Below are 24,409 nucleotides of genomic sequence, written 5' to 3'. Positions count from 1 at the left end.
AATTTCTGGGAAATCTACATGAGGCTGGGCATGAATATCCCCCAGGAGCCTTGCCTCTGGGTGGGACTGCTCTGAGGTGGGTGCGCTATGCTGTCTCCTCAAGTTCCACCTGATAATGAACCCAGTTACCCATGATCCATCTGTTCATTGCTCCCTTTCAAACCCCCCACCAGGGCCTCCCAGGGTCACTTTCTGCACAACCCACCTGTCCTCAAATCCTCACCTGAAACCCTGGTCCCTGTGCTATTTCTGGAACACTTCATGGGGGCAGCTGAGACGTGTGGTTCTCACTTAGGCCTCACCACACACGCGTTCCACTGGTTGGCTTCTCAACCTCTGTGTGTTCTGCTTCTCGAATCTCAGCTTGTGGCGGAGGGTGGGGTGGGGTGGAGAGGTGGCGAGCAGAGTAAACGGACCAAGGAGTGATCACAGACTTGTGTGAAAACCATTTGAAAATTTTTATTTAAAAAATAAGCAAGTTACCCGGGAGCCAAGCTGGCGAGCAGGCACCCTTGTGGGTGCTGCACCACCGGCTGGTGCTGACATTCGATTCAGGCTGAAGGCATGCTGCAGCCACCACCAGAATGTGGATAGAAACGTTCTGCCCAGGGCCTCCTTCCCAGGCAGCCCAAGCCCCAGGAGGCCCCCAAACACATGGCCCCGCCAAAGGCTTGAACGGAAAACCTCATCAAGCAGCTAGAGACCACACCTGAGATGCAAGGGCAGGGAGGCCAAACAAATAGAGCCAGGGTACACAGGGAGATTTTCGTCCCTCCCCAGCCCATCCTGCACCCCATCCAGTGGGGGCCTGTGCCGGAGCGGGGGGAAGAGCCACCCTCCCCCCACAGGGGGCAGGGGGTGTTGTCTGCAACACATCTTGAGTGACAGATGGGGGTGGGAGGGTCACACAACAATCAAACTGAATCTCCCACTCAACAGGGAGTCCATGAGGCCTGGCACACAGTAGGTGCCCAATAAATGAAGAAACAAAGGGGCTTGCCTTCTTCATCTGTGTCCCAGCACTTGGCACCTGGTCCATCACCCAGCAGGTGATACGAACAAATGGGACTGAATAAAAGTCACATACACTCTTGTACACCTGTGCCTAGCACATTGTAGGTGTTCTTCAGACAGGTGATGGAGAAGGGAGGGACAAAAGAATGAAAAGCACCTGTTCACTGCTAGCCCGAGCACCTAGCTTGTCTCTTGCACACAGTAGGCAGTCCATAAACACCACTGACAAAGAACTTAATTTTGTGTCACCAAGCACACTGTAGTGCTAAATGATGTTTGAATAAAATGAATAAAAGTGTCCTATTTTTCTCAAGGTCCTCAGCATTTGGGATACAGCCCAACACACAGGAGACAATTTATACTTGAACGAGTATAAAGTCTTAATTGGCTCCACTAGTACCTGATTCCTGATTGTCAGTAGTTGCCGGAGTCAATTCTGACTCACAACGACCCCATGTGACAGAGTAGAACTGCCCAATAAAATTTTCTTGGCTGTAATTTTTATGGGAGCAGATATCCAGATCTTTTTTGCCTATAAAACTGCTGATGGGTTTGAATAGCCAACTTTTCCGTTAGTGGACAAGTGCTCAACTGTTGTACCACCAAGGGCTGATTCTTGGTAGGAGAGCAAAATATGTTTGAAAACACAATCAGTTAATTATGCATTCATTCCCATAACACAGTAACTGGAACCTGGTGCTTAATCAACAAAGGGCATGTGAACAAATAGATGAATGCAGAGGGCTGGTTCCCACCCAATTTCCCGGTGGTCAACCCTATGCCTGATATAAAGTAGGCGGTCCATTTATGCTGCCAACATGCATGTGATTGCTGAGCTGTTGCTGGTTGGACACACGCTGTGTTGAGAACAGTCACCAGTCTCCCTAGGGGGGTCCAATCCTGCCTGAGCCACCCCCGGTGATGGATGCTTTATGGGGGATTATTTTTGTCATTTTTGCCCTGACCCCTCAGAGCTCATCTCGAGCTGCACGGTCCAGAGGGGATTGTAACACATCAGAGTTCTTGGCCTCTCGGCTCAGCGCCTGCTGCTCCCTCATCTTCTGGGACTTGGCGCGGTCCCAGTCCGTCTTGACATGCTCGTTGTTCCACACAACCGAGGTCTCTGTGTCACTCACGTAGCCGTCGTCCCCTGTGTAGTGTGTGGGGTAGATGAGCAGTGGCTCCACTGAGAAGGCCCGGAGGTTCCGAGGGGAGAAATGGGCCTTGTACTCGGACCTGCAAGGGGCGGGAGGCAGGCATGAATGGAGGCACAAGTGAGCACAAGGTGGGAGGGGACATGGAAGGGTCACGTGGAAGAAGCAGAGACAGAGGGGCAGATGGGGAGAGCAGAGGGCAGAGGAGGTTCAGATGGAGGATTAAGAGACAGATGGAGGGAGCAGGGACAGATGGTGGGAACAGAGAGCAGAGTGAGGGAAGACACTCCGTGGATCCCATGAACCTGACCCCCTATCAGGGAGCCTTCTCACCCACCCACCTACCCACCAACTCACATTGGATGCTTATCAAACATGACGGGCAGAAACTCGTCCACAGGCAGCATCTTGGCAAGTGGGTTGGCAGCCAGCAGCTTGCGGGCACCTTGCAGGGACAACACGTAGGCCAGTGTCCAGTACGAGTAGTCAGCCTCCACCAGGTTCCTCACTCGGGGCACAGCCTTCTCGGGGTGCTCTACCTGCATCCGCTTCCGGCCCACATAGCTGGGACACAGAACGAATGTGACTCTGTGGCCCTGCGGCCCAGGCCCTGCCCCCCTTGCTGAGCACCATTAAAGCCTGGGGTGGGGCAGAGGGCAGGTCTGGCAGGTGTGGGGTACAAAAATGGTAGAGGGTGAGGAAGCTACAGGGCAGAAGCCCACATGGCAGGGGGCCAGGGTGGAGAGTGGGCTTTTGTCCGAGGGCACTAGGAAGCCATGGAAGGATTTGGAGCTGGGAAAGATAGGATCTTTTGGACATTCACTGAGTCTGCTCAAGGTTTGGATCAAGGTAGTGCTCATAGGATGGTGTGATAGGGAAGGAAGGAACCAGTCAAATTACATGAAGCTAAAGAACTCGAGCCCTACGAAGGCCATGCCAAACTTCTGCCACACCCACAGGCTTCCGACCAAGCTCTCAAATGGCCCCACTCCACATGTCCTGGCTACACTCCCAATCTACCCTGCCACATATTATAGGTTTCCTAACAAACTTCAAAGCCTTGACCACCACCCACCCAGGTCCAGGTTCCAGGCCACAGCCCAGGTGTCCTGCCCACCTTTCAAGCTCTTCAGTCATACCAGCGGACATCCTGACAAACATCTTAACACTGGGCCGTGCCCCCAGCTCTCCAGGCAAGCTACCGCAAACCCTGGTCACACATATCTAAGCCCCAGGCCACAGTCAGGTACGTCAGCCTAAGCACTTCAGCCATGCTCATGACCTTCTGGGGAAATCCTGAGCCCCAATGATGTCCTTGCAAGCCCCTCCCCAGTCTTTCAAGCCCCTCTCCAAACTTTCTGCAGCCACACCCACATGCTTCCCACCACAGGACATTGATGTGCCAAGCCAGTCCCAGGCCCCCTAGCCATGTTCACCCCTACATAGCCCAGCCAAAGGCTCCGAGCCCTGATTCAGTCAACCAGTTCCAGACATTCCTTGGACAGCCAGGTCAAGCTCCCAAGACGACTCCACCCACAAGACCAAAGACTAAAGCACCAAATTCCTTGGTCCTTTGGGAGCTAACCATGTCCCAGGCCATATGCTATTATCCTGACCAGGCACCTATCCCACCCCAGCTCCACTCAGGCCATGCACCCATGCCCCAGTCTCACCCAGCTCCCAGCTCCACCCGCCCTCAGGCCCCCCACTCACATGAGGTCCCAGTCCAGGCCCTCCTGCTCCACATCCCGCATGAGGTTCATCAGGCGCCTCTTGAAGAAGATCTCAAAGCGAAGATCGTCCTCAAACACCAGAGATTTCTGCAGGCCCCGGTCCACCACCTGAGGGGGACGGCCCGCCCAGGTCACAGGGAGCTCCTATCTGAGCCTAGCCCCAGAGGAGGCAATGGCTTAGCAGGAGCGAATGAACACACCAGCTTTCCTGGGGTTACAGGAACCTCCTAGCCTCCTAGGCAGGAATCTTCCTGCCTCTTCACTGCCCCTCCCATTCAGCCTTTCACCCAGGGCACCTCCTCCCAGAAAGCAGCATGTCTCAATCCAAACATCCTCTTATCCAGGAGACCCAAAGCTGCCCTGCTGAGGACAATTCATAGTCCTTTCTCATCTTACTTACCAACTCCTTAACAGTTGTCTCTTTGTGGATTTACTAGTTAGTCTCCTGCCTCCCCAGGCTGTGAGCCCCTTGAGGAGGTCCACATTGGTCTTGTGGCTGCCATACCCCAAGTACCAGCTCGGGGGGCCCTACAGATGTGTGGCAGATACTATGCGAAGGAACGCCTAGATTGTCTGCCTGCTGAGCTGTGACCTCCATCTGGGAAGAGCGGGGTCAGGCTTGGAAGAACTTCCTTGCTCACACAGCTCATCCCACTCGCCCACTGCCCACTCTGCTCTTAGGTTTTACATCTGTGAGGTCGACTGCCCTGTGGCAGCCATTACCTGCGTAAAAAAACGAACTCCTTGGTAGCTGTTCCCTTATTCGGTAATGGCCAGAAAAACAAGAGGTGGGCGTCATAAAAACCAGCGAGTGACCATTGTGTCGACTACTTAGTTTTGACTTCACAAGGCTGCAAACACACCTCCATCAGCTCCCTGGGCAAGGGTCAAAGACCATCTTTACAGCCCCACCTCCCAAGTGAGGATGCAGGGAAGGGCCGTGCTGTGATGAGCACCCGTCAGACTCCAGTTATCACCCTAGAAGACCCTGATCAGAGGTCCCAGGGCCAGGACTCGAATGGGAGGTGCTCTCCTTCGTTTGGACAACCAGAGAAGGCTTCTTTGGCTTTCAACAGCTCTGCATCTACCTCTGCAGCCACACCACGTGAGGCCTGGGAGGCTAGAGTACACAGCGGAAGGGCAGCAGCCACCCCGCCCAGGGGTGCTGGTGAAACAATCGCTAAGGTAGCCAAAGCCAGCGTGGGCTGTAGGCAGCTCCCTCCCTGGCCTACTGGGCCCTCCTGAAATCCATAAGGCCCTCTGGCCCCACCCCCACCAGCACCCACCTCCTTCCAGATAGAGTAGTGGCTGAGGAAGCAGCCCAGCTCGCCCTTGGTGAGGGGCCGCCCGTGGTAGGGGTCCCGGTAGCCCGGCAGCATCTGGATGCCCAGCGCCTCCACCTGGCTGGTGTTCATGGCTCTGCGAGGGAGGGGTGGGGAGCATGCCTACAAGCCCATCCACACTCCCCTCTGCCCAGCGCTCCGCCTTGCTCTTCCACATTGAGCACCCACTGGAGGCCCAGTCTTCTAGGGCAGGTGGCTTAGCCCTGTGTCCGGATTTTACTCCCTACTCCAGGTTTGTGCTCGCGGGCTGCCCACCACCTCTATCAGCGTGATCTACACCAGTGTGTGGCGTGGCCCACCCTCCGCCCCTCCCTCCCAAGTTCAGACCCACAGTGCAGTCTATAGGCTCCACCCACAGAGTCCACGCCCCCCAGCGCGGCTCCCACCCAGGCTGGCACTTACTTGCCATCTGTGGCCTCCACCAAGCGGTAGGCAATCCCCTGCGCCCGCAGCGCCCACAGCATGCGCTCACGCCGGTCTTTCCGCCGCTTCAGGTTGATCATGAAGACCTGTGGCCGGGCCACGGGTCAGAATAGAGTCCAGGCCCCATCCCACCCTCAGGGAGGACCCACCCACCTCACCTCGTCAAAGCCCATCTTGTCTGGCGGCTGGGTCTGCACCTGGATGAACTGGGACAGCTTGACCGGTGGGTGCTTCACTGCAGGGAGAGAGACTGCAGGTTTGCTGGGGCCCTGGGTCATAGCTGGAGGACTGCTGGGGTCCTAGCTCACAAGAGAGGACGGTTGGTGGGGCCCCTTCCAAGAGATCTGGGGGGGGGGGGGAATAGGGGCAGAGCATCACCTCCCTTCCAGAACTGCTCTTACGGCTCTTTCCACCCTACGCAGGGCTCCCTATGACCCCCAGCCTGACATTTATGGCCTGGTCCTACTAGACCCCAACCAGAGTATCCCACCCATAACCTCGAAGCTCTTTTTCTACCATGCCAGTTTCTCCAGCTACTTCAGGGTCCCCATCTCACACATCCCCACCTCCAGACCTCTGTACCCACTGGGCCTTTGCCAGGGACCCCCTGACCTCCTCATCTCGTCCAGCAGTTCTCAGCTACCACAAACTCTCCCTGGGGAACACTGACTTCCCTGGGCTCCTCTGGACCCCAACAGCACTTGGGGTCCTTCCACCAAAGTCCTGATACTGCTGTTCTAACCCGCCCCCCCCCCATCGCCACCGGCCGCTCTCCCCAAGCACCCACGGGCCACATCCAGGTCTGTTTCCCCAAACATAGAGCCTGGCACTCAACAGGAGCGCAGTCCTTACTCCTGGGAGGAGGGAGCGAATGACTGCGAGGACCCCTAACTCGCCTGGCCTCCGCTTCCCTCCTCTGTAAAAGGAGGCCCTCAGCTTTGCAGGCGTTTCAAGAATCGAGCCAAGACATGACACACATACAGAAGAGGCTTTACAACCTAACCGGGAAATCCCAACGGAACAGAAAGAGAACCCAGCCAGTCAGATTCAGGGCAGAGGATTCAAATAGACGTTTCACCACAGGGGATATTCAAATAAAAAACGGGCACAGAAGAGGGTGCTCGGGCTCATGAGCCAGCAGAGGGACGCAAGTCCAAACTACCATGGGTACCACCTCCCCCCACCGGAACAGCAGTAAATGAAACCAGAGACAGCAATGCTGGCGAGCCGGTGCAGAGTGGAACCCCCAGGCCGCTGGTGACCACAGATAATGGTGCAGAGGCTGGGACACAGCTGGGGGCTCTCGCTATAGGTGGACCATGAAGCCCCCTGGGGCCTGGCCAGGCCTCTGCCCGTGTCTGCCAGGAGAAGTGAGGGCAGGTGCCACCACAGGTACCTGTGCACCAGTGTTCACGGCCGCACTTGTGAGCAGGCCACAAGGTGCAGGCGATATGAGTCCATGCGGAGATGAAGGAAAAACACCTGGGGCTCATCTAGATCAGGGGTCGTTCTTTCTGAACGTGCCTGTGGCTCTGATGTGAAACTGAAAAAAGTTTAAGGATATTCTTCCGCTCAGGGTGATTTCATTTATTTTAAATTGTCGTGAGGGCAAGTTTGGCTCTTCTGTCTCCGAAGTTTGCCGACTGCTATAGTTTATTGTCCCAGCCTGGCCGATGAACACAAGTAGGATTAACTGACGGGCAGAGGGATAAATGGCTTGCTTGTTCTGTGCCTCAGTTTAAAGCGGTACACTACCTGTGAGATGCCTAGCCTGTGGACTGTGTCACTGTAAGGTGAGGTCCCTTCAAGCCCACATGATTGGAATGTTCATCTCTGGAGCTTGGGACTGACAGTTGATGACAGTTGGGGACCTGCCTTGCTGTTTGCTGCCTGGATATATATATAGCCCAGCTCTCTCTACAGAAGGGGACTGGCAACTGGCGGCTCTCAAGCCTTAAAGGACTGCTAGTGTCTCACTGCTTTATAGTTTAACTGTTAATTTCTTGTATTATCTATCTGTATATAATTTAACGGTTCATTTCTTGAATTATATATCTATCTTTATAAATATATTTATTTATAATTACTAGCAATCTGGTTTTGTCTCTCTAGAGAACCCTGTCCAACACACCGGCCCCTGATCTAGACAGTGGGATGCTGGTCAGCCGTAAAGAGGCACGCCGTCCCCATGCACGTCACGACATTGTGCTGTGGTACATCTCAGTCACCAAAGGGCAAATCCCGTGTACTCTTCCTGATGTCTAACTGCCAGGTCAGCAGTTCGAAACCAACAGCAGCCTCAGGGGAGAACGAGGAGGTTCTCTGCTCCCGAAAAGAAGCCCTCAGGGCAGATCTACCCTGTTGGATGGGGTGACTCCGGGTCAGCATGCACTCGATGGCAGTGAGTGAAAGAAAACAGAACCCCTCACCACCGGACCAATGGACTACCTGACGATCTGAGGCAGAAAGATGGAGGTTGTTAAGGGCCTCCCTGGGCCTGGATGCACACAGAACCCTGGTGGCGTAGTGGTTATGCGTTGGGCTGCTAACGGCAAGGCCAGCAGTTTGAAACCAGCTGCTTGGAGGGAGGAAGAAGGAGCCTTCGACTCCTGGGAAGCGTTAGGCTCAGAAACTCACAGGGAGGCTCCGCCGTGCCCTAGAGGGCCCTTGTGAGTCTGCAGTGAGGCGTCTAATTACTCTGACTGCAATGGGAAAACCTGCTGCACAGGATCTCTCACGAGTGTTAAAGGACAAAGGTGTCGCTCTGGGGACTGACGTGTTTCCAATCACCTCATACGCGTGTGAAAGACGACCGTGCACTAGGGAAGGTGGCAGAGCAGTGGATGCATTGGAATTCTGGAGCCGGTGAAAACGCCCCCGGAAAGGATCACAACTCTCAGGACAACTGACCCTGCCTCAGAAAAGGATGGAGAGACTGTCTCACAGTTTGGGATGCATCATCAGGCGGGGAAAGGACAGCGTGCTAGGAAGGTCGGCGAGACAGAGGAAGGCTCAGGAGACGGCGCGGCAGCAGAACCCGTGGGCTCAGACATAACGGTAACTGAGCATGGCTCTGGAGCAGGCGGGGCTTCGTCTACCGCACGTAGGGTCACTCTGAGTCAGAACCAGCTCTGACACCTGGCCTCAGGACACCTGGCGGCGAGGCGGGAACAGTGGCTCCCAGGGCGCAAGGGAAGGGGGCAGGTGGCTTTGCCAGAGGCAGTGATTTCCTGCCGGGGGCAATGGGATGACTCGGAAGAGGAGAGTGAGGATGAAGTGTGTCGTGGCACGTGTGTAAATGTACAGTTTACACCCGTCAGAAGGGGCCTGTCTTGTTATGTGGGTTTTAACACACACACACACACACACACACACACACACAGCAGCAGCAGCAGCAACGACAAAGTCATCACACCCTCCCGCCTGTGGGGGCACGAGGAAATTGCAAGCGCTGACGAGGAGACCCGGCATGGGCTGACCACCCCTGTGAAGAGCTCAGAAAGGCATGGGGGCACTGGCTTGTGATGACTTGTCCTCGAGTTTCAGCCAGACCAGAGCACAGCCGACATTCAGGATACAGATCTGGCACGAGGGAGAAGGCCAAGACAGGAGTGGACACACGGATGATGCCGGAAAACGAGGACCATGACAAGGAGCAAGTATAGGAGTGTGAGTGTGTGTGGTGTGAGTGTGTGGTGTACGTGGGAGGGTGTGAGTGGAAGGGTGTGTGTGTTTAGCTGCAGGACAGCTGCTCGAGAACCAGGTTGCCAGGCCTTTCTTCTGAGGCACCGTGTGATCGTGCCCACCCTGCTCCTCGCCTAGAATTCTTTTGGTGAAAAGTCACCTGAACCTGGCTGAACATTAACCAGCTGGCACTGACTCACAGGGCCCGGGGTGTCTCGTCGTTTCAGTGCTTATCTTTTAGGTCATCAGGCCTTTCTTCCACGGTGGACATGAACCTACACCCCTTTGGCTGGGAGTGGAGTGTGTCCAGCATTGGCACCCCCGGGTGGTCCGTTTCAACCCAGAGGCAAGTTTCTCACGGTCTCATTTGGTCAGTGTGTGGGGTGGAGCAGGATAGAAGGCGGGGAGGGCGTGGGAACTTCCCAGACTCACCCATGACCTCCAGCTGCACGTGCATGAAGCTCTCAGCCTCATCCTGCAGCGTGCTGTGAGCCCGCAGCGGCACAGGCAGGAAGCCGTACACCTCCTTGTTGCACACGTACATCTGCACCTCTGGGGCCACGGGAAACGACAAGCAAAGGTAAAGTGAAGGGCTTGCCAGTGAGCAGGGGTGCAGCGGGGACTGGGACAGCCTCACAGCCCAGCAAAGGGCTGGGGACAGGGGTCCAGTGGTGCCCAGCTCTTCCCTTGAGTGTGCTCCCCACCACCCGCCAACTTCTAGTATGCATTTTATCGTGATAATTATGTATGCAACAGAACAGATGCCATATCAACATTTTTGTACATGTCTGTGCCCCTAAAAGCTCAGCATCTCCAACCACCAGGGAAGCCATACCCCAAACCAAATTCTCCAGACCAAGACCATTCTGACTCACGGTGATCCTGCAGGGCAGGAAAAACTGCCCCTGTGGGTTTCCGAGACTGCAACTCTTTACGGGAGTAGAAAGTCTCATCTTTGTCCCTTGGAGGGGCTGTGCTTTCGAACTGATGACCTTGCCGTTAGCAGCCCCGTGCATAACCACTGTGCCACCAGGGCTCGCCGTCCAGCCTTCTAGAGGCAGGAAATGTGGGGTGGGTGTGGACAAGGCTGAGACTAGATGTCCAGTCGGCACACGGCAGTGTGCCCCTTCTTGTCTTTAAAGCATGCTTCCCCCCCGAGCTCACGTGCCCAAAGCAAGTATCATACAGGGAAGGCGACTTTCCCATGGAAAAACAAACACGCTGCCACAGAGTCAGTTCCCACTCCCGGAGACCCCGCTCCGTAGGGTTCTCCTCAGCTCTTTCCTGGCAGCGGATCAGCGGGCCTTTCTCCCACCGTGCCACTGGGCGGGTCAGAACCTCCCACCTGGATGGTAGTCGGACACAAGCCATCTGTGTCCCCAAGACCTCAACCCTCAATGAAAGGGTCCTAGTGGTTACACACTGGGCTGCTAACCACAAGATCCACAGTTCAAAACCACCAGTTAGTTCCCCTGTGGAAGAAAGACAAGAGTGTTCTACTCCCGTTAAGAGTTACCGTCTCGGAAACTCACAGGGACTGTTCCGGCCCATATGAGGCTGAGCCAGCATCGACTCGGTGGCAGTGCGTTTGAGTTTGGGAGAGCTAGAGAATGAGGCCAGCCCACCAAGCCAGGGCTAGAGGGGGTCTGGGTCCTGGTGACATCATCTGAACACTTGGATACAGTCATGCCCGAAGCCGCTCAGCACCCCAGACTTTGGGTTCTGTTTGCCTTCTGCTTGAACTTGATCCAGGAGGACCCCAAGGAACCACTCCGTTGCCCACTCCTCCCTGCCTTCTCCCGAGCCCCACACACCTCCCTTGCCCTGTGTGCTCACCAGCCTGCTTGCAGGAGAAGGCAAAGACAATGATGTCATCAAAGGACCAGGTGTAGTCGGGGTGGGGCGGGTAGAAGGCCAGGTTCCGGGAGGCCGCCTTACGAAGGTCGATGAGGAAGGTGGAGTGCACCATGGGCACCGGGAAGCAGCCTTGGCGGTCCCGCTTGCGGATGGGGATATAGGCCGGCGTACGCTTGTAGTAGCCCTGCAGGGGGGGATCCCAGAGGTGAGGCTGGAAGGGGGAACAGGGGACCTCCCCGCCCAGAGCCTTGGCCACTTGGGCAATCGCAAAACCACAAATAAAAGCAGTCCTCCATCTGTGGTGTGGTCCTTATAGACCGAAGCATGTCCCCCCAACATGCCCTGGAGCCCTCACCCCCCGAGGGGCTGCTCCACACAGTGCAGAAGGGAAATGGAGTGACTGGCTTCGGGCCCAGCGGCTGGCCCTTCCAACCCACCCAGGAGTGCCTCGGAAGAGAGGCCTGGCAAGCTGCTTCCCTGAGGTCACCAGAGGTCACACTGCCTGGAAGATCCTGGGAGCAGAGGTCTGCTCAGCACTCTGGGGTGGGAAATGGCTCTGGGCAACTAACCAGCAGAACAGGGGCGGCAGCCAGGGGAACCCAGGGAGCGCCGGGTGCCAGGACAGGCTCTGAGCCTAGGGGCGCCCACTGCGAGCTAGCCCAGGGCTCAGCAAACTCTTCAGACAGAGAGCTACCCAATCCTGTCCCTCAAAACAATTTTAAAAATTATTCGAGAGTCATCGGTATGTTTTCACCAACAAGTAAGATCACCGTGCTCTGAATCAGACCCATGAATGAAACTGTGATCGCTTTATGTTCGTTTCCAGTTTTACGTCAGAGCCACGTGTACGAACTGAAGGAGCCGCATCCGACCCCTGGGCTAGAGCAGCTGGGACCGGGACCTTCCCCGGAGCCCAGAAAGACGCCGGCCTTGGGCTCCAGGCTCCGCAGCCTCTTAAAGGAGGCGAGAAGACACCCCTGTTCTCCCCCACCCAGCAGGGTCGCGTGCTGATCGAAAGGCCGCGTGTGGAGGGGAAGAGAGAAGCTCTTGGGAAGAAGACACCCAACATCCGGGCTCCTCAGATGAGGAAGTGCACACACGGGTCACGGGATCACCAGGAAGATGCTGGGTCTCGGTTCTAAGCCCCGGTGCCGCTGAGGGTGCCCTGATCTGCACCAGGGGGCAGAGGCAGGGAGAAGGCGCGGTGTGGCAGACCCACAGCCCCTAGGACTGTGAACGTGTCTGTCTATATTCTGCTCCAGCAGTGAGGGGGCAGAGAGTGAGACCCAGATCCTGTCTGCTGGGTGAGGACGGCTCCCCACTCGGGTGACCCCTGACGCAGCGCTGACCCGTCCTGAGCTGTCCCAAGGGTCAGTCGCAGATCAAGCAGACCCTGTATATCAATGGTTCTCAACCGGTGGGTCGAGACCCCTTTGGGGGGGAGGTGTTGAACAACCCTTTCACAGGGGTCGCCTAAGAGCATCGGAAAACACATACACATTTCACAATATCTAATTACATCTTGTTTGTGATGAATCGCTATGCTTTGTGTTTAAGTTCAATTTGTAACAATGAAAATACATCCTGCATCTCAGCTATTTACATGACGATTCATAATAGTAGCAAAATGACAGTTACGAAGTGGCAACGAAAGTAATTTTATGGTTGGGGGTCACCACCATGTGAGGAACCGTAAGAAAGGGTGGAGGCATGAGGAAGGTTGAGAGCCCCTGCTGTAAACCGCAGGGTTTTGACTGGCTGGTGTTCAGAGAGAGCTCTCCAGGCCTTTCTTCCACGTCTTAGACTCTGCTCAAACAGGCGTAGCATCCCTGCAGCCTGAAGCCTCCAGTGACAGGCAGGTGGTGGCTATGTTTAAGGTGCCCTGGCCGGGAATCGAACCCCGGTCTCCCGGGAGGTAGTCGAGAGTTCTAGCCCTGCACTGGTCTGTGGGGTGCTGATCTGTGAGACTTAGGCCATGGCACCAGGCCCCCCACCCCCTCCGCACCCTGCCCCTGAGGGCCCCTGACCTGGGAAGTCATGCCACACCAGAAGTTGGAGTACGCGGCTCTCGAGTCCAGCATGGGGGCCACCACCGTCTTGTTCTCGGCCATGAGCAGCGTCAGCGTGTCCGGGTTGAGGATGAGGTTGTCGGCATCCACAAACTGCAAAACAGCCAACGAGACATCAGGTGACCCAGGGCCGTGTGGAGGCTGGGCCCCGGGGGTTGTGGCGCAGGGCAGCCTGGAGGAGCAGGTGTGACCTGGGAACGCCTGGTCGGCTCAACAGCGGCAGACCTCTGCCATTACAGCCGTGACCCGGAAGAGGGACACACCACAACGCCCCACAAGGGAAATGAGACATCTGCTAGCTGCCGGGGAGCGGGCCCCGGACTCGGTGCAGAACGCCATCCTCATGCTGAATTCTGGGTACGGCCATCGTGACCCAGAGGGTCTCCACTGACAGTTTGGGAATTGGATCGTGAGGTCTTTCTTCCTAGGGTGCGCCTCGGCAGAGAGGCGGCAGCTGATTCAGGTGCCAAGGCCGGGAAATGAACCCAGGTGTCCTGCGTGGACGGCGAGAACATTATCCTGAACCTGAACCTGCACTGGCTCTAGCGACCCAATCCCCTGCACAGGCAGATGCTGGCGAGGACCGCGGGGGGCGGGGGGGGGGCGGCACGGAGGCATGTGCAGGCCTGTGACTCCACAGACAGGGCCTTTACAAATGGGCAGCTGGACTCGGCCGGCTGCAGGTGGGGCCCGCTGGTCTGCCACAGGATTCGCCCCTAGGACCATGTCGGGAGCGCTTACAACTCAAGGGCAAAAAGACAAATCACCACAACCCCAAAATGGGCCGCGGGCGTACACAGATGCTTCCCCAAAGAGGGCATACTCGTCAGGAGGAAGGGCTGTGAGGGGCGGGCGGCTGGTGGGGGGGGGAGGCTCCCTGGAGGAAGCCCCACAACCGGGGCTGTCCACTGGAGGCCATGGCTGCGGCCACTGTGTTCCCCTTATTCCTGACCAGCCATGGCGTCCTGGCTCAGGGCCTGGTCTCCTGACAACACGCCCAACGTCTGTGGGATGCCGTCTCGCAACTTGTTCAGTTTCTGTTTCCACCCACCACCCCCCCAAAAATATGCTCACTCAGAAACCTGTTACTATGGCGGCCCTACAGGGCAGAGAACTTCCCTGTGGTGAGGTCCCCCAGGCTGTGACTCAGTCCAGAGGCAGAATGCCACGTCTTTCTCTGGCAGAGCGGCAGGTGTGTTTGAACCAGCAATCTTCTGGTCAGCAGCTGAGAAGGTCAGCTGCTGCCTGACCCGGGCCCCTGTCCTTGTGAGAGTTCGGGGGATACGCAACATTCGTCATCAACAACCGCACCCAAAGGTATCGATTCTTCTCCAGTCTGTCGTCGTTTCCCAACTTGGGTGTGCCAGCGAGGTGACCCGAAACACCAGGGCTCGGGTCAGGGGCACCTTAGTCCTCAAAGTGAAGTCTGTCCTGTCGCACTTTAAAGGGCTCTTGGGCGGCAGATTTGCCCACCGCGAGCATACATCTTTGACCGCCTGACTGTGAGTCCAGGCTGAAGGCCACAGACCTGGATCTCCGTCATCCATCGCTTCAAGCCTTCTCCGCTTTCATCACGGCATCCTGTCATCTGCACCGGGCACGTCGACAGCCATCCTTCCTTCTCCGACCCCGATGCCACTCTGCTCCCTGCCGTGCATGCGGGCTGCTCAGCACAGCGAGGAGTCCAGTGAGAGGACACGACCTTGAAGCACATCTTGGCTGACTTAAACCATCGGTTGGCCCGTGTTCTGTTCAAGCAGCCGTCTGTCTGCGGCCCATGGACAGGTTCCACGAGAGCACAGCTAAATGAGCTGGAACGCCCTTCTTTGAGAGGCTCTCCAGTGTGTGAAGATCCACACAGTGGAACAGCCGTTGTGCAGTCAGGAGAGTCCTGGGGTTCTTTCTGGGGCTGCCTGCTGCAGCCGAGATAGCCCTGTGACACAGCTCAATCCTTTTTCACGGGAGCGGGCAGACGAGGATCTCTTTTAGTGGGCTGGCCAGACAGCCGTCTTCTGCGTTTCTGGGCACCCCCAGCGCCGCGTCCATCTGTTGAAACGTCACGACTGGCTGGGAGAGACGAGGGAGGATCCTCCCTTAAGAGCATCCAGTGGGCACCAATCCCGCCACCCCCTCCAGCTACTGCGTCTGGCCTCCTGGCCGTCTCTGCGCATCTCCACTCCATGGAAGCAGCCAGTCACAGATCACATGGGGTACAGCCCCATTATATGAAATGTCCAGAACCGGCCAATCCAAAGAGACAGAAAGCAGATGAGTGTTTGCCTAGAGCTTCTGGTGGTGGAGTGGTTATGAGGTTGTACATTGGGCTGTGATCTGCATGGTCGGCAGTTCAAAACCACCAGCAGTTACTTAGGAGAAAGACTGGCCTTTCTACTCCCCAGAGGGATGATTGACAATATTGTACTTTGTTTATATGGGTTTGCTTTCCTGCCTTTAGCTTGTTTTTTCTTTGTTTGTCTGTTTGCTGGTTTGTTGCTGGTACTGGGGTAGCTGGTCCTATGGGGGTTTGATTTTGTCAAACCACTACTGCCAAAGAAAATCTGAGTCGTGCATATTCCATGGACATGCAGATGGATGCTGGACTCCCACTCAACTCGAGCCCCAATCCAAGAACACTCAGTTCTGATCACATGGCCCTGCTCCATACTCACCTTCATGAAATGATCGCTGAAGATCAGGGTGCTACAGCAAAGTGTAGGGAAGAAAGCAGGTGGTGCCCGGCTATCAATCAGAACAACATCTGGGGTCTTACAGGCTTGTATTCAAACAAGCAGCCATCTAAGGGCACACGGATGAAGCACGCCAGCTTGTATGATCCAAAGATGACAACAACAGTCCAATACGAGGAAGGGAAATGTATCGGAGCTAAAATTGTGGACACCGATTGTGTGAAAGGCTGTAGGGACACCCAAACCATCTGCAGAGTATCTAGTCAGATCAAACCACAGGCCAAGGTCTGGAGCAGCCTCATTACCAAAACCTACATCACTGTAATCCTTATTACGCTGGGTCAATCTTGATAATCGATCGGCTGACCTCCCTCGAGATCCAACCTGAATGTGTGCTAGGTGCAAGGATTTGCTTGCTGGTTCCATGGCAAAAGCTCTTCCCTGGCGTTTCACATATTGACGGTGGTCCTTTATTCCGTACTCACTGTGTTTTCATCTTTATATTACTCTTGTTTTATCCTTACCAATTTATTTCACGCTTGTTCTTTATTGGTTGCGTTGGGTTTCCCGGTGTGTGAAGCACAGGAGTGGATGCGCAGAGACAATAAGGGATGCGGGGTTTGTAGGGGATGGAGGGCTGTGGGGTGGGGAGGGTGAAGGGATTTAGGGAGTAAGCACTGAAGGGGGGAGGGAAAGGGAGCAATAGAACGGAATGTGATAACACAACTCATTATAAAGGTGATTTAATCATGGGGGTTAAAAAAGGAAGCGTTCTAAAATTGATGGTGGTGATGATTGTACAATTCTTCTGATATGATTGAATTGTAACGGTATGTGGATGATGTGCCAATAAAACTGAAGAAACAAACAAACTCACCGCCACCGAGTCATAGCAGCCCTGTAGGGCAGGGCAGAACTGCCACTGTGGATTTCTGAGACTGTCACTCTTTATGGGAGTAGAAAGTCTCGTTTTTCTCCCAGAGTGGTTGGTGGTTTCGAACTGCTGACCTGGCAGTTAGCAGCCCCATGTGTACCCACTAGCCACCAGGGCTCCTTGAAGGAAGGGCAATGGGGAATGCCTACTAATTGGCACAAGGTCTCTTTACGTTATAATGAGAATGTTCTAGAACGAGACAGAGGTGGTGGTTGTGCTACTGACTAAATGCTACTGAATTACTTCTAAATAGTTAATCTTTCGTATATAAGTTGCACCCTAACTTCCCCTCTGAAAAAAACCAGACCCAGCCAGAAAGTGGGTCTCCCAACAAGGGGAGTTTATAAAGCTTGCTTTTTTCCCCCCTTTCTCTCTTAAGCATCTTATTTTTCTTAAAATGTTTCACTTTCTCATATATTTTTCCAACAATAACAGTTCCTCTCTAAAATTAACACCCATAGCTTGTATAAAAAGAAACGGGGGAAAGAAGGCTTTTTCATAAAAGTATGAAAACATTAGACAGACGATTTCACATGCCAGTGTGAATTCCACAGGCCCCACTTGCAAAAATACCATGCGCTCTCAAAGGCAGCATTGAGGTTTGAACCAGTAGCTTCGGTTCCACCCAGGTTTGTGGGGGAGAGAGGTGAAAACCTGCCACCTCAAACCACAGGAGGAGATCTCGAGGACACAGGACAAGGTGGCCCTGTGCGGACGGCCCAGGGCGGCCCCGCCCCACCTCTGGGCCACTCTGGATCTAGGGCTCCCACGGGGTGACTTGTCACCTCCCACTGAAGCCAAACCTAGACAGAGAGTGAGTGAGACCAGAAAAGAACTGACGCGGATGCCCTTGAATTATGGAATGTGGAAGGCAGTGCAGACCGCCGGAAGAGCAAACAAGTCTGTCCTGGAAGAAGTGCAGCCAGAGTCCTGCGAGCCGAGAACGGCGTGACCTCCCCTCACGCACATTGGGCATGTTGCCAGGAGTCTCCTCCTTGGAAGAGGACCTCGTGCTCCGTAGAGGAGAGGGGCAGCAGCAGCAAAGAGGAAGCCCCCCCATGAGTGGCGTAAGGATGGCCTTGGACAGACAACAGCTGCGGGACCAGGCGGTGTTTTGTTCTGTTGTGGGTCGGAGTCGACTCGCCGGCACCTGATACCCCCACCCAAAAATCAGCTCTGTCCTCTCTCAAGTGGTGCTGTCATAGATCGTGTGCCGTGGGAACCCCTTTAAACTAATACTCAGGGCCTTCGAGTTCACGCGGATTCACAGGGACCCTAACGGGCAGAGGAGGGCTGCCCCGCGGGTTCCTGAGACCGGAGCTCTTTATGGGCGCGACAAGCCTCATCTTTCTCCCGAGGAGCAGCTGGGGGTTTCCAACCGCTGGCCCTGTGGTTCGCAGCCCAGCATGTAAGCCCCACCAGGACCCCTTTGGCAGGAAACAAGTTGGCCTTGTGTCCTGGTTCCTGAAAGCAGGAGCACACCAGAGGCCAGTGAGTGGGGGCTGACCAAACCAAGAGGGGTCAGAGGGGTGGGGGGATGCTGCCTAAGCCCCCCTGCCCCTCCCTGGCTTTCCCCACGCTCCCCAGCCTCACCCCCAGGTCAAGGAGCATCGAGGCCCACCGTTCTTGCTCAAAATACAATGGTTCCCTTTCCTCCCAGAAGCCTGCTGGGCACCCAGGGGGAGGAAGTGAAAGTCAGGCCTCAGCAGCTCGTGTCTCCAGCTGTCCTGCCCCGACTGTATCCTCGCTGCTGGCCAGTGCCTGGGCGTTATGGAGGAGGGGAAGTCAAAGGCCACTGTCCTTTACGGCGGTGAGAAAAATGCTTGGACTCCAGGGTCCAACCCAGGGGGTGGGTCAGTCCAGGCCCAAGCCCCAACTGGGGTCCCTCAGGCAACTCCTTCCCTCTCCCCAGAGCCCCTGTAACGTGGGGGTGATGACCCTGCATCAACCTACACCCCCGCGACCAGACAGGAGCTCACCAGGATGTAGTCGGCCCACATGTCCCGCGCTGACTTCAGGGCGGCCTGGCGCAGCTTCATGACATGCTCGTAGCGAGAGTCGGACCAGTGTTTGGGACCCTCCTCGTCTGGGTAAGAGCTGTGGGGGGACAGGCAGCTGTGATGGGGGTGGTCCAGGGTGGGCTCCAGTCCCAGAGTGAGACTTGGGGCTAGTCAGAGGGCTTCCCGGAGGAGGGGACGTGCTTGTTGGAGCAAGAGGCTGCGGGGGAGTGAGCAGGGAGAGGAGAGGAGGGGGCATTCCAGGCAGGGGCACGGGACCCATGTGCCAGTGAGCCCGCCTGACTCCTGGCCACTCCACGTGTGCCAGACAGCTGGACTCTGGGCGTTTCCAGACACAGATTGCCAGGCCTTTTTCCCAGTGCCTCTGAGTGGATTTGAACTTCATAGAACTTTGGGGATGTGATCTGTTGAAGCAGCAGTTCTCAACCTGTGGGTCGCGACCCCTTTGGGGCTCAAACGACCCTTTCACAGGGGTTGCCTGATTCATCACAGTAGCAAAATGACAGTGATGAAGTAGCAACGAAAATAATGTTATGGTTGGGGGAGGGGTCACCACCACAAGAGGAACTGTATGGAAGGGCCATGGCCTGAGGAAGGTCGAGAACCATGGGTTAGAGGTTCCCAAGGGCTCCAGGCGGAGGCAAAGGCCTGGGAGATGGAGAAAGCTCCGGGTGGCTGGGCAGGTGGGACAGCGGGCCTCGGAGGCCAAACCTGGATGCTCTCCAGAGCCCAGGCAGGGGGTTTGGTGGGACCAGAAGAGGACTGGAGCTGTGGGGTCAGCCCCGATGAGAGAGAACCCTGTACACAGGGAGCAGCACACTCACTGTCTGGTCTCGAGCCAACCCTGTGATCCACTGTGAATCAGACCACTGTGATCCGTGAGGATTGCAGGGGCGGATTTTTGGGAGCAGAACTCCGCCTCCACCCCAAGGTCTGTCCTCCTTATCTGTTTCAGTCCTGAATGCTCTGTTGTCACCCCCTCGGCATCCACTGTCAGGGCTGATGGCTGAGCAGGAGCTGCTTTGCTGGAGTTGAACCCAGGTCCCCCAGGGAAGGAGGAAATACTTTACCCCGCTGGCCACCAGAGGACAGGCAGGGAGATGGAGGGAAGCAGTAAGTGGAGGATAAGAAGGAAGGGCGGATGAAACTGAAAGCGGAGAGGAGCCAGGGCCAGCACTGCCCAGGAGGCTACAGGGAAGCTAAACCACAGAGTCATCCTGGGGCTGGACAGGAACAAAGCCAGGAGCGGCCCCCAGAAAGATAAGCAGCAGGACTTGTATGGGGAGGGAGAGGCCAGGGCAGAGGTCTGACAGATTATGGCCCATTGTTGAAGATAAAGATAAATAAGATCGAGTCAGATAGCAGAGTTAGGCTGAGGAGCTGGGTTTCTTCCTGAGCAACAGGGAGCCATGGTGGGTGTGTGAGCAGGGGCAGGACCTGTTTGCTCACCTGGGCTCCTCTGCCGGCCGCCACTCCACCGAATGGTACAGGCTCTTCACGGCCACCAGCCACTCCCGCAGCATGGCCGACGTGTTGTCCGCATTGTGGTCAGTAGCCACCCTGCAGTTGGAGCAATGCAGTCAGTATGCGTGGGGAGACTGAGGCAGGACCAGGCGGCGGTGAGGCCACACAGAAGCCCAGTCCTGAAATGATCCTGGGACTGTATGTCCCTGGAAAAGATGCCGCCCGCCCTCCAACCTCAGTTTCCTCATCTGTAACCGAGGCTCCCAGGGAATAAACTCTGGAGGGATTTAGCAACTACGTCAGCAACTGTGGCTTTTCAAGCCCCTAGTGGTTCTCAACCTTCCTAATGCTGCGACCCTTTAATACAGTTCATGTGGCGGTGAACCCCCAACCACAAAATTATTTCCGCTGCTACTTCATCACTGTCATTTGCTACTGTTATGAATCAGGCGACCCCTGTGAAAGGGTTGTTCACCCCCCAAAGGGGTCGCGACCCACTGGTTGAGAACCACTGCTCTAGAGTCTTATGGGAAGCTCCTATGGTATAGTGTTGTAAGTTGGGCTAACCGCAAGGTCAGCAGTTTGCCACCACCGGCCACCCTGAGGGAAAAACAGGGCTTTCTGTTCCATAGAGTTCCTCTTGGGAACTTACAGGGGCAGCTCTACCCTAACTAACCTACAGGGTCACTAAGAGTCATCATCACCTTGATGGGGTGAGTTTGGGGTTGGGGAAAGGTCTTATGATCACATCTTGGGACTCAGCGTATGCCAATTAATAAGAAACTGACCCTCCACCCTGCCTTCCCTGGTTTTCCCCTGGAGCAGGCTGCGGTCAGTCATTCAACAAATGCCTGGTCCGCACCAACCCCATGCTGGCAGGAGCAGGGGTTGGCAGTGGGGTGGGGGTACACCTGGGAGCCCAGAGCTAATGTTCCCAAATGCAACCTAGGGGAGTGAACAATGGTCCCCACACTCGGCTCCAACAGTTTCCCAGGCAGGAACCAAGGCAGGAATCTCCCTTCCCGGGCTTCTGCACGCCTCTGCCCATGCCAACAAGTACAGACATTCATGCAGGCTCCACCTCTGCCCCCCACCGCCCCCCCCCTCCCCTGCCCCTTTGCTCAGATCTGCGTTTGCAGGGGTCTGTGGGGATATTGGAAGGAACTGGATGGATGCTAGGGCAGGTCTCTAAGAGTGATGGGGCCCCAGGCTCTGGGAGAAGTTTGCTGTCCTAGTGGGGGGCCAGCTGGCCGGCAGCCGCCAGTTACCACCCAACGACCGGAGCAACGGGCTTAAAGCTGGTCCTACTGGATCAGGGGGAGAAGGAGAGCACAAGCAGAGGGCATGCTAGGGCCTCCCCACCACCCCTGACACACACCCCTGGGGCCAGCTGGCAGGACCTGGCCCCTGCTAAAGAGGGTTCGGAGAGCGCAGGCTGGGCTGGTCCGGATGAGGGGCAGCGGACAGTCTGGGGTCTAGGACAACCCACTGGAGTCAGCATGCAAGCCTAGGCCTGGTCCACCCTAATGTGCGGGAGGGGTGACCCAAAAAGCCCATGGCCACCTCACGGGCTCGAGCAGTCCGGGTTAGGGTCCCAGCCGGCCCAATGGAGAACGGCAGGCCGCCTTAAGGTCCGGGAGCAGAGTGGACCCGCTCCAATGCGGGGTGGGGGCGGGCAGCCGGCAAGTCAGGGTCTGGCCCAGCGGGGGCAGCCGGCAGGGCGCGGTATAGACGCGCTGGACCCGGGTTGAGGCAGGCGGCAGGGTCAGGGCCTGCCTGGCCCGCGCCGGCGGGAGGCACGCGCAGGACCGGGCCCAGCCCGCACCGATGGCCCCCGGGGCACCGCTCACCACAGTGCCGTGCGCTCCCGCGGGTGCCGCAGCCGCTCCAGGGCGCCGAGCGTGGCGGGCAGGGCGGGGGCCGCGTTGCGCGCCAGCAGCGCGACGAGGACGCGCGGGGCCTGCAGCGGGGACTCGGGGCTCCAGCGCTCCTCGGGGAAGTAGGCCGAGGCGCCCGGCGGGCCGCCCGGGGGAGGCGGCGCCAGCAGCAGCAGCAGCAGCAGCAGCAACGCCGGGAGAGGCGGCCCGGCCGCCGCCATCGCGCCACGCGTCGCCTTTAAGCCTCTTTTCCGTCGGCCGACAGGACCGCGCCTTAAAGAAGTCATCGGGGCCCCGCCCCTGCTGCGCGCCTTGAAGGAGAGGCGGGGCCTGGAGTGAGGTGACGTCACCGCTCAGGTCCGCCTCCGAGCCCCGCCCCGCCCCCGCCTCAAAGGCACCGAGCCAACCGACTCGCAGTGGCCCGTTTCCTCTCTGAGACTGTGTCTTTCCAGTCTTTGATGGCGTCGTGGTTGCGCGTTGGGCTAAACACAAGGTCCGCAGTTTGAAACCATCCGCTGCTCCGCGGGAGAAAGACGAGACTCTCCAGTTTCACAAAGCGTGCCAGTCTCTGAAATACACCGGAGCCGTCCTGCCCTACCCTGTGAGTCCCAGTGAATCAGCATCGACTTGGTGGCAGTAAGTTTGGATTTTTGCATTAGAAATAGTTACAGGAGCAGACAGCCTCGTTCTACAACAGTGCGGCGGCCAATGGGTTTGAACTGCCAATTTTGCGTTGAATGCGCAACCATTATACCACCAAGCCGACCCCCCAAGAGCAGTCCCTGGCCTTAAAGGGACCGGCCATCCCTACCGACATCTTCCATTCAGAGCAGACCCTCACTCCCTTGCTGCCGCTGAGACCCCATGACATTTAACTGCTATTTGAGTACATCCCAGACTGAGCCTGGTCCTGCCCAGTCCGAGGCTGACCTCGAGGTTTGGGGTCTGGAAGATCTGTCCTTTAGTTTCCTCATCTGCGAAATGGGTTGTAACGTTCCTATGCATTGAGGGATGTTGGACGCTAAGTGGCTTGACCTGGAGTCCTCCAGCCCAGGTTCAAATACAGCTCCGCCTCCTCTCGGTGGCTCAGTGTGTGAACCTCGATGTCTCCATGGATAAAATGGGGTCCTAACGGACCTGCTGCGAGTGAACTTGAAGATGCAGTCCTGATGCTGAGTTTGCTTCCTCAAGCTCTAGGATTGGGCTCTCACTCCTTGCCAAGGCTCTGGTTTAAGTGGAAACATGACCAGGGAACCATTGTCCAATACTCAAATATTTCTATAATCTCTCGAGACAACAGCTGAAAAAGAAGACTCTCAAGGAAATGGACTGGCACAAAGGCTGCAGGGATGGGCGCCCCTAGAAGGATCGTGAGGGTGGCACGGGGCCAAGCAGGGTTGCCCTTGGACAGAGGGTCCCTGGGGAGTTGGCACTGACTCGGAGGTGCCTAACAACGGACACTGTGTATCACCCTGTTAGTGATGTTCTAAGAACAATGCGAAGAAACATATTTATTGAGGTTTAAAACTAAAACAGCAGTTTATTCAGTAAACTTCCAGACCCAGGAAATGTGGGGACAGTGGGGCTTAGAGTTTAAGGAAGTAAACTCTTGGGTGGCCAGTTGTCCCCAAGGTGCCCTGGTGGCTAAGTGGCTATAGGTTGGGCTGCTAGCGGCAAGGTCAGCGGTTTGAAACCACCAGGAAGGACTGTCCCAGAGAAAAAGAAGAGAGGCGCAGGAGCTAAGGAGATGGTACGCCTCTGTGCTGTGAAGCCCCCACTTATGTGGTCTTTGGCTATGGGAGCCCCAGAAGTCTAAGGCAGAGTATGTTTGGAACTTCCTGTAATAAAAATAAATCAGAACAAACCTACACTCGATGGAGCTGGTTGGTAAAGATCTTCTTTCCTATTAAAACCAAACAAACACCCCAGTGGATTCTTCCAGCAGGTTTTCAAGACCTTCAACTTTCGAAGCAGATCCCGGATCCCTGGCTTGTCTTCTGAGGTGGCCCTGAGTGGCCTGAAACCTTCAAGCTTCTGGTTCCAAGCTCAGAACCATCAGCACTACCAGGGACTCCCTCTTGTTAACTAAGAAAAAACCACTTTGCCCCACCTCCACCCCTGATGCTGTATGTCTGAATTTTACACCCACACA

The 24,409-nt window shown here is 56.2% G+C and overlaps 1 protein-coding gene across 2 annotated transcripts; it reads right to left on the bottom strand.

Annotated features, from left to right (window-relative positions):
* Window positions 1-434: 434 nt before the first annotated feature.
* Window positions 435-22,541, bottom strand: COLGALT1 (collagen beta(1-O)galactosyltransferase 1). Of its 2 annotated transcripts, XM_075548838.1 has the most exons (12): window positions 22,231-22,541; window positions 20,366-20,476; window positions 18,878-18,995; window positions 13,236-13,370; window positions 11,188-11,392; window positions 9,784-9,903; window positions 5,826-5,902; window positions 5,647-5,753; window positions 5,188-5,320; window positions 3,882-4,009; window positions 2,526-2,732; window positions 435-2,250 (listed from the first exon to the last, which is right to left on the bottom strand). In XM_075548838.1, the coding sequence occupies exons 1-12, from the start codon at window positions 22,476-22,478 to the stop codon at window positions 1,983-1,985; spliced, it is 1,857 nt and encodes a 618-aa protein (XP_075404953.1). In that variant the 5' UTR covers window positions 22,479-22,541; the 3' UTR covers window positions 435-1,982. The 2 variants fall into 2 exon arrangements, with proteins under 2 accessions (XP_075404953.1, XP_075404960.1); XM_075548845.1 differs by lacking the exon at window positions 9,784-9,903.
* Between the last annotated feature and the right edge of the window lie 1,868 nt (window positions 22,542-24,409).

The sequence above is a fragment of the Tenrec ecaudatus genome, chromosome 1 (assembly GCF_050624435.1).
Source record: "Tenrec ecaudatus isolate mTenEca1 chromosome 1, mTenEca1.hap1, whole genome shotgun sequence".
NCBI classification, from domain to species: domain Eukaryota; kingdom Metazoa; phylum Chordata; class Mammalia; order Afrosoricida; family Tenrecidae; genus Tenrec; species Tenrec ecaudatus.
This window is presented reverse-complemented; position numbering and strand designations above follow the sequence as displayed.